This window comes from Dendrobates tinctorius, unplaced genomic scaffold, assembly GCF_039654945.1.
Source record: "Dendrobates tinctorius isolate UK_male_01 unplaced genomic scaffold, ASM3965494v1 ptg000070l, whole genome shotgun sequence".
Lineage (NCBI taxonomy): Eukaryota > Metazoa > Chordata > Amphibia > Anura > Dendrobatidae > Dendrobates > Dendrobates tinctorius.
Window position 1 is genome coordinate 44,701,970 of NW_027361738.1, and position 15,835 is coordinate 44,717,804.

The 15,835-nt window shown below is 39.2% G+C and overlaps 1 protein-coding gene and 1 long non-coding RNA gene across 2 annotated transcripts in view; one reads left to right on the top strand and one right to left on the bottom strand.

The window, feature by feature from the left end:
* Positions 1-15,835, bottom strand: part of VIPR2 (vasoactive intestinal peptide receptor 2) — a 183,029-nt gene that overhangs the window by 123,043 nt on the left and 44,151 nt on the right. Inside the window, exon 3 of the mRNA XM_073581615.1 lies at positions 11,645-11,752. Within this exon, the coding sequence (XP_073437716.1) occupies positions 11,645-11,752 (108 nt within the window). The remainder of the gene's footprint in view (positions 1-11,644; positions 11,753-15,835) is intronic.
* Positions 2,381-3,567, top strand: LOC141095559 (uncharacterized). The gene is made up of 2 exons (XR_012233421.1): positions 2,381-2,806; positions 2,885-3,567. It is a non-coding gene; the product is annotated as an uncharacterized lncRNA (long non-coding RNA).

The window sequence follows — 15,835 nt, forward strand, 5'->3', positions numbered from 1 at the left end:
GAGGCGAGGTGGTTGAAACGTGCTCGGGATCTTGAGTCCGAGATCTTTGAGAATAAACGTCTCTTGGGTGCTGGTTCCCGAGGAAAAAGGTACCTGGTTGGTGTTTATGTCTCCGCCATCTTTGTCAAAATGTACCTTAAGTCTCAAAGAGCGGTAAAAACGATTTAACTCTTGGTGTACGAGGAACGGATCAAAGGAGGGAGTGGGACAGAATGAGAGGCCCCTCTGGAGAACTCGGATCTCGGCAGGTGAGAGACAATAGGTAGAGATGTTGAAGACAAGATTGTTCTTACCTGAGATCGAGTATTGGGACGTGTATCCCTCTGGGGGTCCTCGTCTGTTTTTTCTTCTTCCTCCTCGTCTGAAACTGTGTTTGGAGGTGCCGGGGGTTTCTTGCGCGGGTCGAAAAAAGACTTGGGCGGTTTCCCACTGCGTCCTCCTCTGCCGCCTCGTCCAACTTGACCACCATCCGAACCTGAAGAACCTGATGAGCCATATCGGTTTCTGTAGGGGGGACCATCTGGAAGTGTGGTATACCGCCATCTATAGACCTGGTTTTTGAGATAGTCGTCCTGGTCTCTCAGAAACTTGTTCTTTTTTCGTGTTTTCAGTTCATTGGTGTAGTCAGTTCTGAACCACGTTAGAACCCTCCATGACATTCCTTCCTTTTGTTTATTAGCCAGCCTAGACGTCAACAGCCTATATACTAGTATAGATCACGATCTTGGCATCGAGGCTGTCAGATGGTTCCTAGATTTACAATCCTCTCTTAGCGAACCCCAGAAATTGTTCTGTACCGATACACTCAAATTGGTCCTCAACAACAACTATTTCCTCTTTGAGGACCAATTCTACCTTCAGGCACGGGGTACCGCGATGGGGGCGAATGTAGCCCCCCCGTACGCTAACATCTTCATGTGTAAATTTGAGGCTGACTTTGTCTACACACATCATCTATATAGAAAACATGCTCTTACCTGGCTCAGATACATAGACGACATCTTTTGTGTATGGACAGGTGACACCAATAGCCTCACAGATTTTATACATGACCTCAACCAGAGTATACCGAACCTAACCTTTACCTCACATTCCAACACACAGTCTGTCAGTTTCCTTGACACCATGATCTCTAAAACTGACTCTGGCACCCTTACAAGTGACCTTTACGTCAAACCTACAGACCGTAATAGTCTACTACACTGGTCCAGTTGTCACCCAAGACACGTGAAGATAGCTCTACCTAAATCCCAACATGACAGAATTGACCGCATAGTCTCAACACCTGATATCAGGCAAATGAGACATGACGAGATGACTGAAAAGTTTCAAACAAGAGGATACCCCAAAATTAACGCTGAACAACAAACCAGAATTACCCAACGTGAATGTGATGTAGAGAATAGGGTTAAGTTCATCAACACCTATCACCCGTTCTCTCCTCTGATCAAAAAAGCAGTCCTTGAACACTGGCCCCTACTAGAAAAGGCTTACCCGGGGATTGAAAATTTCCAAAATCCTCCTCTCATCTGCCATAAGCGGGCTCAGAACCTAAAAAACACTTTGGTTAGAGCCGACGTGGGCTCCCACTTCAAGACATTCAGGCAGAAGACATTTAGCACGGTGCGCAACGGAACCTTCCCTTGTTTGGGTTGCGCACAATGCACGAATGTTAGTAAAGGCGATTCATTCACCCATCCGAGGTCCGGCAAACGGTACAAGATCAATGGCTATTTTACCTGCAACTCAAATTTTGTTGTCTATTTAATCAAATGCCCATGCGGCCTAGGATACGTTGGGGAAACCACCCAGCATGTGAAAGACCGCATTTCCAAACATAAATCAACCATCCGGTGTGAGAACACACTTTTACCAATTCCTGCCCATTTTGTGGAAAATAGACACTCTGTAAGCCAACTGAAATTTCAGGTTATCGAACAAATCCCTGTACCCAGACGAGGGGGTAATAGGATCCAAACTCTCAAAGAGCGTGAAGCGTATTGGATATATCACCTAAATACCCTCCATCCACACGGTCTCAATAGAGAATCTGAAATGTATTATTAATCCCTTCTAAATTCCACTTCATAGTGAATTAGTTTTGTTTTTCATCAGGAGTTTAAAATCACTACCAAATAAGTTCTTTTCCTACACAACGTTTTTTGGTTTATAGGAGATATTTCTGACATAAGTGTGTTAATATGAACGCCATTTTACTCTTTGTATGTAAACCTTGCTCTAATTACCTTTCTTTGTTTTTAGGCAGGAAAAGGAAGTTTCTCTGAAACCTGATAGGCACAACCAGCACTGAAATTATCACCGTGCATGAATTCAGCACAGTCCCACCGTTAAAATGGCCGCCTGTATGCATGTGACAACCCTCCCTTTTTTACTTCACTTCCTGGATGGCTCGCACCTGCTCAGTACATTCATTCTGACATTTTTGACCTCACCAAGATGGCGACTGCCAACATCACTTCCTGTCAAGTCAAAACATGTTCATTCTCTATCCCCGCCCTGCACATGCTCAGTACATTCATTCTGACATTTTTTGACCTCACCAAGATGGCGACTGCCACCATCACTTCCTGTCAAGTCAAAACATGCTCATTCTCTATCCCCGCCCTGCACATGCTCAATACATTCATTCAGACATTTTTGACCTCACTAAGATGGCGATGGCCCTTCCCCCCATTCCCGCCCCTTCCCCTCCCAATCAGGAAGTGCTTGACAGTATTTAACATCACTGCACTAAGCCACATGCACTTCCGGCCTCCTCCACACCTGACTAGATTTAGGACACAAGGTAATGGTGCCCTACAGTCTTCATAGACTGGGTTTCCTTTCTCCATCTCAGCTTATTGACCTGCTTTTTTGTCCTTAGGACGGGAGTCATGTGCTGACCCTACACATCGGTATGTGACCCCTAAAACTTTCTTTTATATCTTTTCTTTCTATATACCTTGCTATTCCTTAACCTATACCCTTTCTCAGTGGTTACTATAGGTACCGTTCCAGCAGCTGGATTACAAAGGCAAACCTATACCACTTATACACACACCTCAAAACCAAGGATCTAGGTATTTATACTTTATGCCTTAACATTTCCAAGAGCACCCCTTACACACTGCCTCCTTAGATGACCTCACCTTTATTCCCACTCCACTTCACTGTCCCCTAATGCCCTTTCTCAACACTACCTACACATTCATGCTTTTCAACTCCTTACACCTTCACTCTATTCCTCTGTTCAACCTCTCACATGTTCACAGTATCACACCACAATACATACTCACTGGCCTCACATCATTATAGATCCATACACACCTTCACAAAGGATGTTTGACACTGTCCCCACCTTATGTATCACCTATCACTAGATTTTTGGTTTTATAATACTTTATAAAGTTTATTTATTGATTTTTGTTCTTTTATTGTATATATTGTAGTCATATCCCTGATGAAAGCTCGAGATGTAGAGCTGAAACGTTGGATTGTAACACCACCCTTTTTTGGATTGTAACACCACCCTTTTTTTTCATAATCAATAAAATCACAACAATTAAAGACTGTCGTTGAGAAGACTTTACTTTCATGTTATTAGTGTGCCGGGGTTACTCCTATACTTTATTTCACAATTTTTGACTTTTCAGAGTCCGTCAAATCTCTCTTCTGACCCATTTTGCCAAAGGAAAGGAAGTTGCCTAATAATTAAGCTCATCTTATATAGGGTTTTGATGTCATTAGACCACACCTCTCCTCATTACAGAGATGCAAGTCAGCTGATTTACATAATTGGCAGTTGGCTTTCAATCCTATACAGCTTGGAGTAGGACAACATATATAAAAAGGATGATGTGATCAAAATACTCATTTGCCTTATAATTCTGCAGACAGAGATAGATAGAAGAAAAGCCGGTAATTCAGCAGTCACGGTAGTGTGACATCACAGCAGGAGCCGCCAGGATAGAAGAGATGGATTACATACAGTAAATACACATAGAATAGGCAGATATATGGATGTATGTGACATAAACAATTAGTACAGTGTCTGTGCAGCTTACTGTACTTGTTTTTAATTAATAAAAGATTATTTTTCTAGCAAAAGTGGCGTGAGCTCCCGTGCAATTTTTGTAACCAGCAGAAGGAAAGTTGATGACTGAGAGCTGTTTTTTATAGCCTGTCAGTGATCTGACATTACATAGTGATGTCCCATACTGGGACAATGTAAAAAAGTTTAAAAAAAATTACAAAGTATAAAAATATTTTTTTAAAAATCCTTAAAGAAAAAAAGTTTCCAATAAATACATTTATTTATGTAAATAATACAAAGTAAATAAAAGTACACATATTTGGTATCGCCATGTCCGTAACAATCCGCTCTATAAAACGGTACAAACTAGATAACCCTTTCAGTGCACACTGTAAAAAAATAATTAGGAGGAATCTATCAGTTAAATATAACACATTAAACAGAGGTCACCATTGGTAATTTAACCGAATGTAAACAATATAAATCACTCCAAATCAATAAAGTGTCATAGTGCTATTAAAAGGGGGAGTTCTTACCCATGTAAGTCCCAGTATACCATGCACACAGCAGCCCCAACGCGCGTTGTGCGTTGGCTTCCTCAGGGGGCTGTGCTCGTACTGTGTGTTTCACTATATATATATATATATATATATATATATATATATATATATATACACGCATACAAGCAGCTGTTCCAGTAACCTGGAAGCCCCCTATATTTCTGTTTACAGACGATGTACCTGAGTGGGGACTTGATTTTTTTGTGGATTGAGTGGAAGCTTTTATTGGGAACATTTTACATAACATTTGGGATCACTTTTACCTGGCGCTCTACGCTGAGAACTTACTTTGAGGTTTCCATCTAAATCTCCGAGTGACGTGATTCAGATGAAACCCCTAATTAATCTATTCACTATAATGAGGCATCAGAGTTACTCTGGACTTTGTCTGGCCTCTGTTCAGCGGTGTCCTTTTCAGAAGTGCACAAAACTTTGCAATCCTAAAAAGACGGACACCCCCGGATCACTGGTCCTATGGTGTCTACAGTGACTACATCTGCCTCATTATAGGGAATTTTCCACTGGGGGTTCTGTCTGAATCACTTATTTCAGAGATTTACATTGAAACCTCGGTGTAAGCGCTCAGCACAGAGCGCAGTATAAATGTGCACCGAGCCTTACTGTGATCTTTGGGAGGCAGAATGAAAAAATCAACAGTAGGTGAAGAATTGGTTTTATTTAATTTTTAAGCCGTTCCTCATGCGGTATAAGTGATTAGTCAACTTTATTCTTCAGGTCGGTGCGACTACAGCGATGCCAGATTTATATTGGGTTTTTATATTTGGCTGCGGTCACACACTAAAAGACACTTTTCATTGCAAAAATTATTTTTTGCATCACTATATTTTGAGAGCCATAATTTTTTCGTATTTCGACTGACTGAGTCGTTTGAGGGCTTGTTTTTTGCAGGACAAGCTGACTTTTTTATTGGTAACATTTTCGGGCACATGACATTTTTTGATCACTTTATATTCCGATTTTTGGGAGACAGAATGAACAGAAACCAGCAATTCAGGAATTGCGTTTTGTTTTTGTTTTTTTAAACCATTCCACATGTAGTATAATTGGTAAGACAGCTTTAATCTTCAGGTCAGTGCGATTACAGCGATACCTCATTTGTAATTTTTTTATGTTTTGGCGCTTTTACACAATAAAAACTAATTTATTGGAAAAATAATTATTTTTGCATCACTTTATTCTGAAAGCTAGAACTTTTATATTTTTCTGCTGATGGAGCTGTATGGCGGCTTGTCTTTTGCAGGACAAGATGATGTTTTCAGCGGTACCATTTTTTTTACATCTGTCCTTTTAATCGCTTTTTATTGCACTTTATATGTTTGGCGGTATGATGACAAAGCATTGTTTTTTGCCTTGTTTTTTATTTATTTTTTTACGGTGTGCAGTGAAGGGGTTATCTAGTGGGACGGTTTTATAGAGCAGATTGTTACGGACGTGGCGATATCAAATATATGTACATTTAATTTTTTTTATTATTTACATAAATAAATGTATGTAATGGAAACTTTTTTCTTAGGGATTTTTAAAAAAATATTTTTACACTTTGTAATTTTTTTTTTTTTAACTTTTTTATATTGTCCCAGCATGGGACATCACTATGTAATGTCAGATCACTGAAAAAAAACAGCCCTCAGTCATCAGCTTTCCTTCTGCTGGTTACAAAAATTGCACGGGAGCTCACGACACTTTTGTTTGAAAAATAATCTTTTATTAATTAAATACTTGTACAGTAAGCTGCATAAACACTGTACTAATTGTATATGTCACAGACATCCATATATTTGCCTACTCTATGGGTATTTACTGTATGTAATCCATCTCTTCTATCCTGGCGGCTCCTGCTGTGATGTCACACTACCGTGACTGCTGAATTACCGTCTTTTCTGCTATCTATATATCTATTATATATACACATATATGTGTGTGTCACTGACAACTATATATATCTATTCTATCTTTTCTATTGTAACCCGTCAGTGTGATTTTACTGTATGCGGCACATGAATTGCTGTTTTTCAAAGGACACTGGTGCCTAGAAATCGGACAGGACTTGCACGGTGCGAGTGCTGTGTGATTTTTTTCTCGCACCCATAGACTTGCATTGGCGAGTCTCATCCGAATCTCGGTGCCAATCGCAGACTGCTGTGATTTTACACGCACGCTGAATACGCCTGATAAAATAAACGCTGATGGGAGCTGCCCCATAGATTAACACTGGGCCGATGTTTTCTCGCATAGCACTCAGCCGTATTCTATGGTATTGTGTGACGCTGGCCGTACAGAGAGAAACGATGCTCCGCAGATCTGTGAGATGGCAATGAACAGACGCACGTCCCCTGCAGAACCAGGCAGTGTAGGACACACCCATAGCTCTGTTTTTTGCTGCTACAGGAGGACCATGCCTTGTACACAGTGGATTAGTGACACCCCCTAGTGCTCATGAGTTTGTAGCCAGTTCTTGGGTGGATGCAAACAAAAAAATTCTATGAAGTAATTTGATCATTAGACACAGCATGTCTGAAACTCTTTACTAACACATCAGGAGGATAATAATAATGTCAGATATTAAAAGTGAAGCACGATTGGATTTTGTGTGGTAATCTGCTATTTAAAAAAATAAAAAACGATTGTGGGACTTGAACCCACATTTTCTACTCCATAAACCAGCTGCTTAATCACTCAGCCAACAGCTCAACAGGCTGTGAAATGATTCTTTTTCGACCCTTATGAGATGAACCATGCAAGTACCTCAGTGAGGTGTATCTGAAAAACATTTTGATTTTAATCTTTGACTGGTCAAGTGTCAGGTCTCAGACAAAAACATTTTGATCTTTGATATTTGACTAGTCAAGTATCAGGTATCAAGTATCAAACTCATTCATTGAAATCACACAGCTAGGAGCTACACCACATGTTTACATCGACAGTCACATAAGCAAAGAGAAGAGTGTTACATTCCAATTGACGGTATAGCACACTGGTTATTTGTAGGCTTAGGAGTAAGAGAACTATAAGTTCAAATCCCAGCAATGGAGCGTAGTTTTATTGTAATGATTTTAAACCAAAACTATGTGTGATGCAGATGCTTCACCCTTAGGCTAGAGATTATTTTATTAGAAATCAGGAGGATAATAAGAATGTTAGATATTGAAAGTGGAACATGATTGAAGTTTTTTTTGTAACCTGCATAACTTTAAAAAAAACTACAAACGTGGGACTTGAACCCAGAAAAATCCCCACTCTAGAGACAACAGCCAGCAACCTTACCATTGTGCTTCAAGGTCAAGTGAATGAGTCAGGTATCAGAAGTCAGGTATCAGAGGTCAGGTGTCAGAAGTCAGGTATCAGAAGTCAGGTATCAGAAGTCACGTGTCAGAAGTCAGGTATCAGGTATCAGAAGTCAGGTATCAGACAGAGTATTTCTGATGTTTGACTTTGATATGTGAGCAAGTCCTAACTAAAATCAACACTGTATAAGGAATTGTGAGTTCAAATCCCAGCAAAGGAGCTTATTTTTTTTTTATTTTTCTTATTACTTCAAACCAAAACTATGTGTGATGCAGATGCTTCACCCTTAGGCTATAGATTGTTTTATTACAAGTCAGGAAGATAATAAGAATGTCAGATCTTAAAAGTGGAGCAGGATTGGGAGTTTGTGTGCTAACCTGCATAACCTAAAAAAAGGAAAAAAAAATTCTAAAATGGATTTGAACCGAGAAAAAGCTATACTTTAGAGACAGCAGCATTACGAGTCTACTACAAGCTCAAGCAATACCAAGCTCAAGTTTTTTTGGTAAGGAAATCTGCTTTCCAAACTCTCAGTGAGTTGAAAAATCATTTGGATTTCCATTTTGACATATGATATGTGACTTTCTTCACTCATCAAAGTGAAACAACTCTGCAGTTTGTGTGCCAGGAGGCATGGGATAAAAAACAAAGTATAAACAGCAGCAAACGGATGTGTTTTCTTCGCTTATAAGAAGAACCACTCAAATACTGCATTGAAGGTATCTGAAAGACCTTCTGATTCTGATGTTTGAATGAGTCAGGTATCAGGTATCAGATATCAGGTATCAGAGTCAGGTATCAGGTATCAGAGATCAGGTATCAGATATCAGGTATCGGAGTCAGGTATCAGGTATCAGAGTCAGGTATCAGGGTCTGGTATCAGAGTCAGGTATCAGGGTCAGGTATCAGATATCAGGTATCAGAGTCAGGTATCAGGTATCAGAGTCAGATATCAGGTATCGGATATCAGGTATCAGGTATCAGGCATCAGATATCAGGCATCAGATATCAGGCATCAGATATCAGGCATCAGATATCAGGCATCAGGTATCAGGTATCAGGTATCAGGTATCAGATATCAGATATCAGATATAAACACACCTTTTTCCGTAGTGTGCAATAAACTACGTCCTTAGAATGAATGAATATACTGTGGTATGCGCTAAAAATGGCTAAGTAGATAATTCACTTTCACCTGACTTGTAGAGTGGATTGTGTACGATGTGTAATCCTAACGATCCGTGCTGGGCAAAATTGAGGGAATTCTAAATTCTGGACCTGTGCTGAATTAGTGAACGAAGAGCAATGGCAGAGTGCCAGATGGCCATGTCTAATCAAATACCTGTTCAAATGAGCTACCAGCTAATGGATGCGTGACATCACTGAAAATACAGGCTCTCTTCAGGGAAAAAAAGATCTGACTCTTGTCCAACGTATTTCTGCAATTATGAAAGCCTTCATCAGGAATAACATCCACAGCTTAGTCATTTTTAGGGATGATCGAGTAGCTTCGGATAAGTGCTTATCCAAATAGCTATAGCCTAGCAAATAGGCTCTCCATACATGTGTTGTGACTGTCACACAGCCGCGACACATGCAGCTGTGGCACCGAACAGCTGATTATCAGGAGCGCTCCAGGTATCCAAGTTACCGATGCAGCTATTCGGATAAGCTCTTATCTTAAGCTATTTGATCATCCCTAGTCATTTTTTAGCGCACACCACGGTATATTCATCTATGTGAGATGGTTTAGTGAATCCTGTATTAAGCAGGGGATCGGAAACGATGACCCTGGAGGTCCCTTCCAACTCTAACATTCTCTGATTTCATGATTTTATGATTCTATGTACTGTGCTGCACTGTGACAGTGACAAAGAAAAAGGTCAAAGAAGGTGCGGCTGAGGTGTTTGCCAGCAGACTGTCACACATACAAGCACCGATAGCTTATTGCTGTATATGAAATGTCTACCTCTGTTCAAGCCCGTTGGATCTAAGGAGAAATCAATCTTGTTGCCTTCCAAGGAAAAATTCCACTTGAACTGTTGCATCTGTCTGCATTACATTCACCATCTACAAGTGGGAAATCACTCTGTTCAACAAGGTACTGTAAATGCACAATGTTTAAAGGAACACACTGCACCAACCAAAGCACCTCTTACAGTCTGTTCTTTGTAGGCCATAGATTGAAATGGTTGAATTTTCAAGATTGCCAGTAAACGCAATGCCTCTATGATTATTTTAATCTTCGAACTCCTATTTCTTACAGAATTTAAAATAGTTGAATTAAATAGATTGTAAGGGAGTAATCTTTGACTGTTTTATCACTGATGATGACACAAACTGAGCAACCCAAGCTGCATGCTGAAAATTAAACGACATGTAACTGCCGGTCGCTGTCTGAAATAGTTCAATCTTTGTAAAGCCAACCAATGAAAGAAATAATAACGTGATCACTGCTAAAAATATCATACTGTAAAAATACACTTCCATCTACAAGTGGCAAGGACAATGAAGACATTCTGTTTGCTGGTAACTACTTGTCATTGTGAATCTGTCCTCAGAATGTCACTTAGTTTTCTAAGGTAACAAAATATTTTTTTTTCCCTATTAGGATTGTAATGTGAAGGACCAAGAGTAAAGGAAAGAAGGAAAATGTTATTAATAATAAATAGTAATAATAATAATAATATGTATTTGGCTGCCTTTGTGTGTGCAGTTGGGTCCAGGCAATGGATATGACAACTTTTTCAGTTAACTATCTGGACGGTGTCATCTTGGAGGAAGCAATTTTTTTTCTCTAGCAAGATGGTGATGCCAGTGCCGGCGCAGTAGCAGCTATCAGATTGCCAATAGCTGCTACTGTGCAGGCGTGGCTGGCACCATTTTCAAACTTTTTTTTTAATGAATTTATGGAAAAGAATTAAGTACACATAGATGCAATCATGTTGCAGTACAGGTACCGCCACCCCTGCCTGCAGAAGGTGATGTTATTTTTTCAATATATGCTAATATTCATTATGTAAAATAGGTGACAGGTCAGTGAGGGATCAGTGACCTGTCAGAACCCATATACATGAATATCTAATCAGACCACCAAATGAAGACCCCCCCCCAGGACGCCCCGGAGCACGAGCATGTCATTAAATCAAAACTGAAAATAAAGATTAAAGAACAACGACAAGACAGATTTCATCAACCAAGGTATCATTGTAATCAGTATAACGGCACCAACCTGACACTGTCTGTACCTGCTGCTGACAGGTTCCCTTGGATATATTTTCCTGCAGACTGTTACGGGTTTTGGGGCATTGTGTTTACCACTCTTATGGAGGATTTGGCCCTGCTTACCTTCCGATAGGGTTAGGATACATACAAGACTTGTTTACTTGGCCATATTTCTGGACAGGTTGCTCTCTGAATTTATTCAAAAAGAAAAGCAGATAGTAGAAACACAATTTGCAGATTTGGCCATATAAAACCCCATAAATGTGTTTATTTGCGTATCCCATTCTCATCTCTGGCTAAACATGGTATGTGGCCATCTGAGTCAATGACAATATTCGAGAGCCCTAGAATTTGCTAGGCTGATGAATTCTGTTGTCAAGTAACTTCACATAATGTGTATTGTTAGAGAAGAAGGATTGGCAGAAAAGATAACATGTGAGTCAATACGTGGTCTCCTATGGTCAATAAAAGAAATGTGCCATGTAGGTCTACATATAATATCCCTACATTCAGAACTTACCATCCTTGCTGAAAAAATGTCGCAGCACTTTAGGGCACGACTGAGTGACCGTTTCACCAAATTTAGCTTGATCCCAACATGTAATGTTATCCCAAACTCCCAAACACCCTATAAACGAAGGATAAAGAAGATTACTAAAGCTCTTAAATATGTATTACACACATGGTTCATTCCCCAGGCTGTGCTAGAGTTTACATACACCAACATGCAAGTTTAATAACAAGGAAGAAAAGTTGTGTATTCGGAGATGTTGTAAATCAATGTAATCTAACTTGACTGCAGAAAATTGCTCGGCTCTAACATAAATACAGAGCTAAATGGATCATTATAGACAAACACATCACCCACCAGAGACAGGCTTTTTCTAATGAAAGAATACAATACACATAGAATAAATGCAACGGTCAGTAATATATTTCCATCCACAGAGGTTATGATATACTTAGAACATGATGGATAATATTCAGTAGTCTGGTTTCCGAAACCAGATTTATTAATTATTACAGATAGTGATTCTGGTTATTGCACTTGATGGACAGGGGTCTTTTTTTAAAACTCTAGTAAGTATGTAATACCCTTGAGGAGAATTAGGTTAAGGGTAGAGTCACATGACCATTTTTCCACATTCAAGAGTTTGAGCAGAATGGCATCAGCTTTTCTAGAATGTGGAGAAAAAAAAGCTTCTTCACCTTATTCATTCTGTTGGTGAAAATCGGACCTCATTCGGATGTTATCCGAGAGCTGTCCGATTTATTTGCACGGACTCAGAGATTTGCATTGGCGATTTTGATTCGACATGTCTGATTTTTTTCCGCCAACCACTTGGTCTGAGAAAATAAGTCCTACATGTGCACAGCCTCATAGAATATCATAGATATGAGAGCCATCCATGAAAACCAGGAATAGCACTCATCCAAGAAAATCAGTCGTGTGCATGAGCCCTAAGGCATTTGTATATAGAGACTAGTAGGAAACCATGGAGATATTGCTAGAGAAGAGCCAGAGGAGGATAGTATTTTTCTGTTTCATTCACTTGACTATTTTTTTTTTTTAAACATCTGCTCCAAACTCCCTTTCATCTTTCCCAGGATTTGATGTGGAGATGGTCCATAATTTTTTTTGTGAAAATTAGTTTTTAGCCCTCAATATATGTACTTTTAGTATAAAAATGCCCCTGAAGTTGCATATTTTTTAAGGCTATGTTGCCACGATGAGCTTTTGGTGCGTTTTTGATACTACATATTTTTTGCTGCGTCAAAAACGCAATGTTTTTACGGTTCCAGCAACGTAGATGGTATTTACAGAAATCTCATGCCCACCGTCCTTTTCTTTTTAACGCAGCATAAACTCACCTACAGGGCACGTTTCATACCAAATAACAGGAAGTTGAAAAAAATAAAGCAGCTTTATTTAAAACATGACATATCAACAAGAAGCAAAAACGCAGTGTCAAAAACGTGATAAATATACGTTAAAAAAAGCACACAAAAACACAACGAAAATACTCAAGTGGCGTAACTTAAATAATTGGTGCAGAAATTCTACATCAAAAACTCAACAAAAAACAGATGAAACAGTAATTTGCTGCTGACTACAATATTGAGAAAGTAAATATGATCAAAGAATATTAAATTAAAAAAATAAATCCTATATCCATGGTTTCCCAAGTAAATCAATAAACCTGTTTTAGGTTAAAAATGTTAAAAAAAAGTTAAACCACACAATATCATCATCAATCAATGCATTAATCTGGGATTATTTAGCACAACTTCTATACAGATTGAGTAATGTGATGAAAGGAAATATAAACCCAGTACAACACATGGAGCAAGAAGCAAAAAATGATTTTCCTTGTCCAGACGCAGCTATTGACATAAGCTTTATTTATTTTATAGCCTAAATTACTGTGTTCCTATTTCCCTGTGGTGACATTCAACATCCTCCCATCTATTGAAAAGAAAAGAAAACGCTTCATAAACCTGCAATTCAATTCAGCAGGTGAGAAATTACATGAAAACATGGTATTGACAAAATTGCTAAATTAAATTTATCATTATCTGCTGGCATTGAACCCAAAATACATGTCTGCCTAAAGCAGGTAAATAGAGGGTTTAGGATTCAAAGAATCTTTCTTTCAGATGAAAATTGATGCTGCAACATTGTGAAGGTCATATCACAGCAGGTGTTAGTCATTCCTAATCTTTTCTGTTCCTCGTCTCTCACTGTGCAGGCAAAGTTTCACAAGTTTAGAGTTGTCTACTCTGGGATAGCTCATTGATTAAAGGGGTTGTCCACTTCTCAGGAAACCCCTTCTCAATCCTCATATTCCCCACCGGGGCTGGCACCGTTCCAGCACTGTCAGCACTTGGTCTCTCAGAGATTGCATAACATTGTTATGTCACATAATCCCTGCCACCAATCAGCGCTGGCTTCACTCTCCCCGCCTGCGGACTTATCACGTACATCCAGAGGAAATGAGCAAGCAGGAGCTCTCTCTTCTTCCAGATGTATGTGATTTGTCCATAGGCAGGGAGAGTGAAGTCAGCATTGGTTGACCCCAAGTATTGCATGACATAACAATGTTACACGATTCCTGGGAGAGCCAGTGCCGACACCGCTGGAATGGCACCGGCACTGGAGGTGTGTAAAGATGTTATTATTTTCATAGGAGGAAATATATGGATTAAGAAGGAGTTATCAGAGTAGTAGACAACCCCTTGAAGTTACAGGTGCCATAGAAAACAATATACAGTATATGGTATTAATACATCAAAAATCACAATAGGAACATTCCCATTATAGTAACTGCACTAAACCACCGCAAAAGCACAACTGTGCAGAAACTGCCCAGAAAAAGTGCTATGAAAGAATTATCCCATCAAAAAATATTAATCTTTTTTAGTTACATAAAATAATTAAAGATAACCACAATTTATAATTAGTAGTAAAGCACCAATGGAGGTGATTATATGAAGTCGAGAGAAACAACTCCTAATATACAATGTTACTGATGTTATGCAATCAGGCAAAAAGGAGGTTTGCTGCCAAAAAGTTGAACACTTTGTTAAACAATTATGAAATCGACACATACAATTAAAATTGGACGACAACCAGACACCTATTCCTAAGTGACATATGTATAATGCATGATACATACAATATTAGGGACACCAGTTAATTATGAGTCAGGGTTTATTTTGGGTTTGCAATCTATATATCCATAATGATGTTTACACTTCTATTGTTCATACCCACTATATACCCTTAGCATATCAAGCATTATACACGTCACTTAGGAATAGGTGTCTGGTTGTCGTCATTTTGTCATTGTGGCAATTTCATGATTGTTTAGTAAAGTAACTTTTTTGCCACAAACCTCCTTTTTGTCTGATTGCATTACATTGGTTATTTGGAGTGGTATGAAAAACCCATTCCCATTTTTTGGGCCATAATATGGTCTGGGTGTTGTTCTGTTGCAATGTACCCAGTGAATCTACTGCTATTCAATGTTACTGATGTTAGTATCCAAATACAAAAAGTGTAGAAAAAGGGTAAATAATTACTAAGTCAAAACTTATATATTAAACTTTATATATTATTTACGTACTTTGCTGTTTTATTATTAATTCCACATTGTGGTTACCATTCATTGGCCTTTGTAGTGTCCCACTTCAAATGAACTTCCTTGTTATTTTAATTATTTATATGATATACAGTATATTCTCATGTATAAGCCAACGTAAGCTTAGACACCTTATTTTGCCACGAAAAACTGGGAAAACTTATTGACTCGAGTATGCATTGTCCCCTCATCCCTATCCAGGTATGCATGGTTCCTTATCCCCATGCTTGTCTGCATGGCTACTTATTCCCAGCCTTGTCCGCATGGCTCCTTATTCCCATCCTTGTATTTATGGCTCCTTATTCCCATCCTTGTCTGCATGGCTTCTTCCTATCCTTGTCCACTGGCTCCTTATTCCCATCCTTGTCTGCACGGCACCTTATTCCCATCCTTGTCGGCACGACTCCTTAATCCCATCCTTGTCTGCACGGCTCCTTATTCCCATCCTTGTATTCATGGCTCCTTATTTCCATTCTTTTCTGCATGGCTCCTTATTCCCATCCTTGTCTGCATGGCTCCTTATTCCCATCCTTGTCTGCACGGCTCCTTATTCCCATCCTTGTATTCAT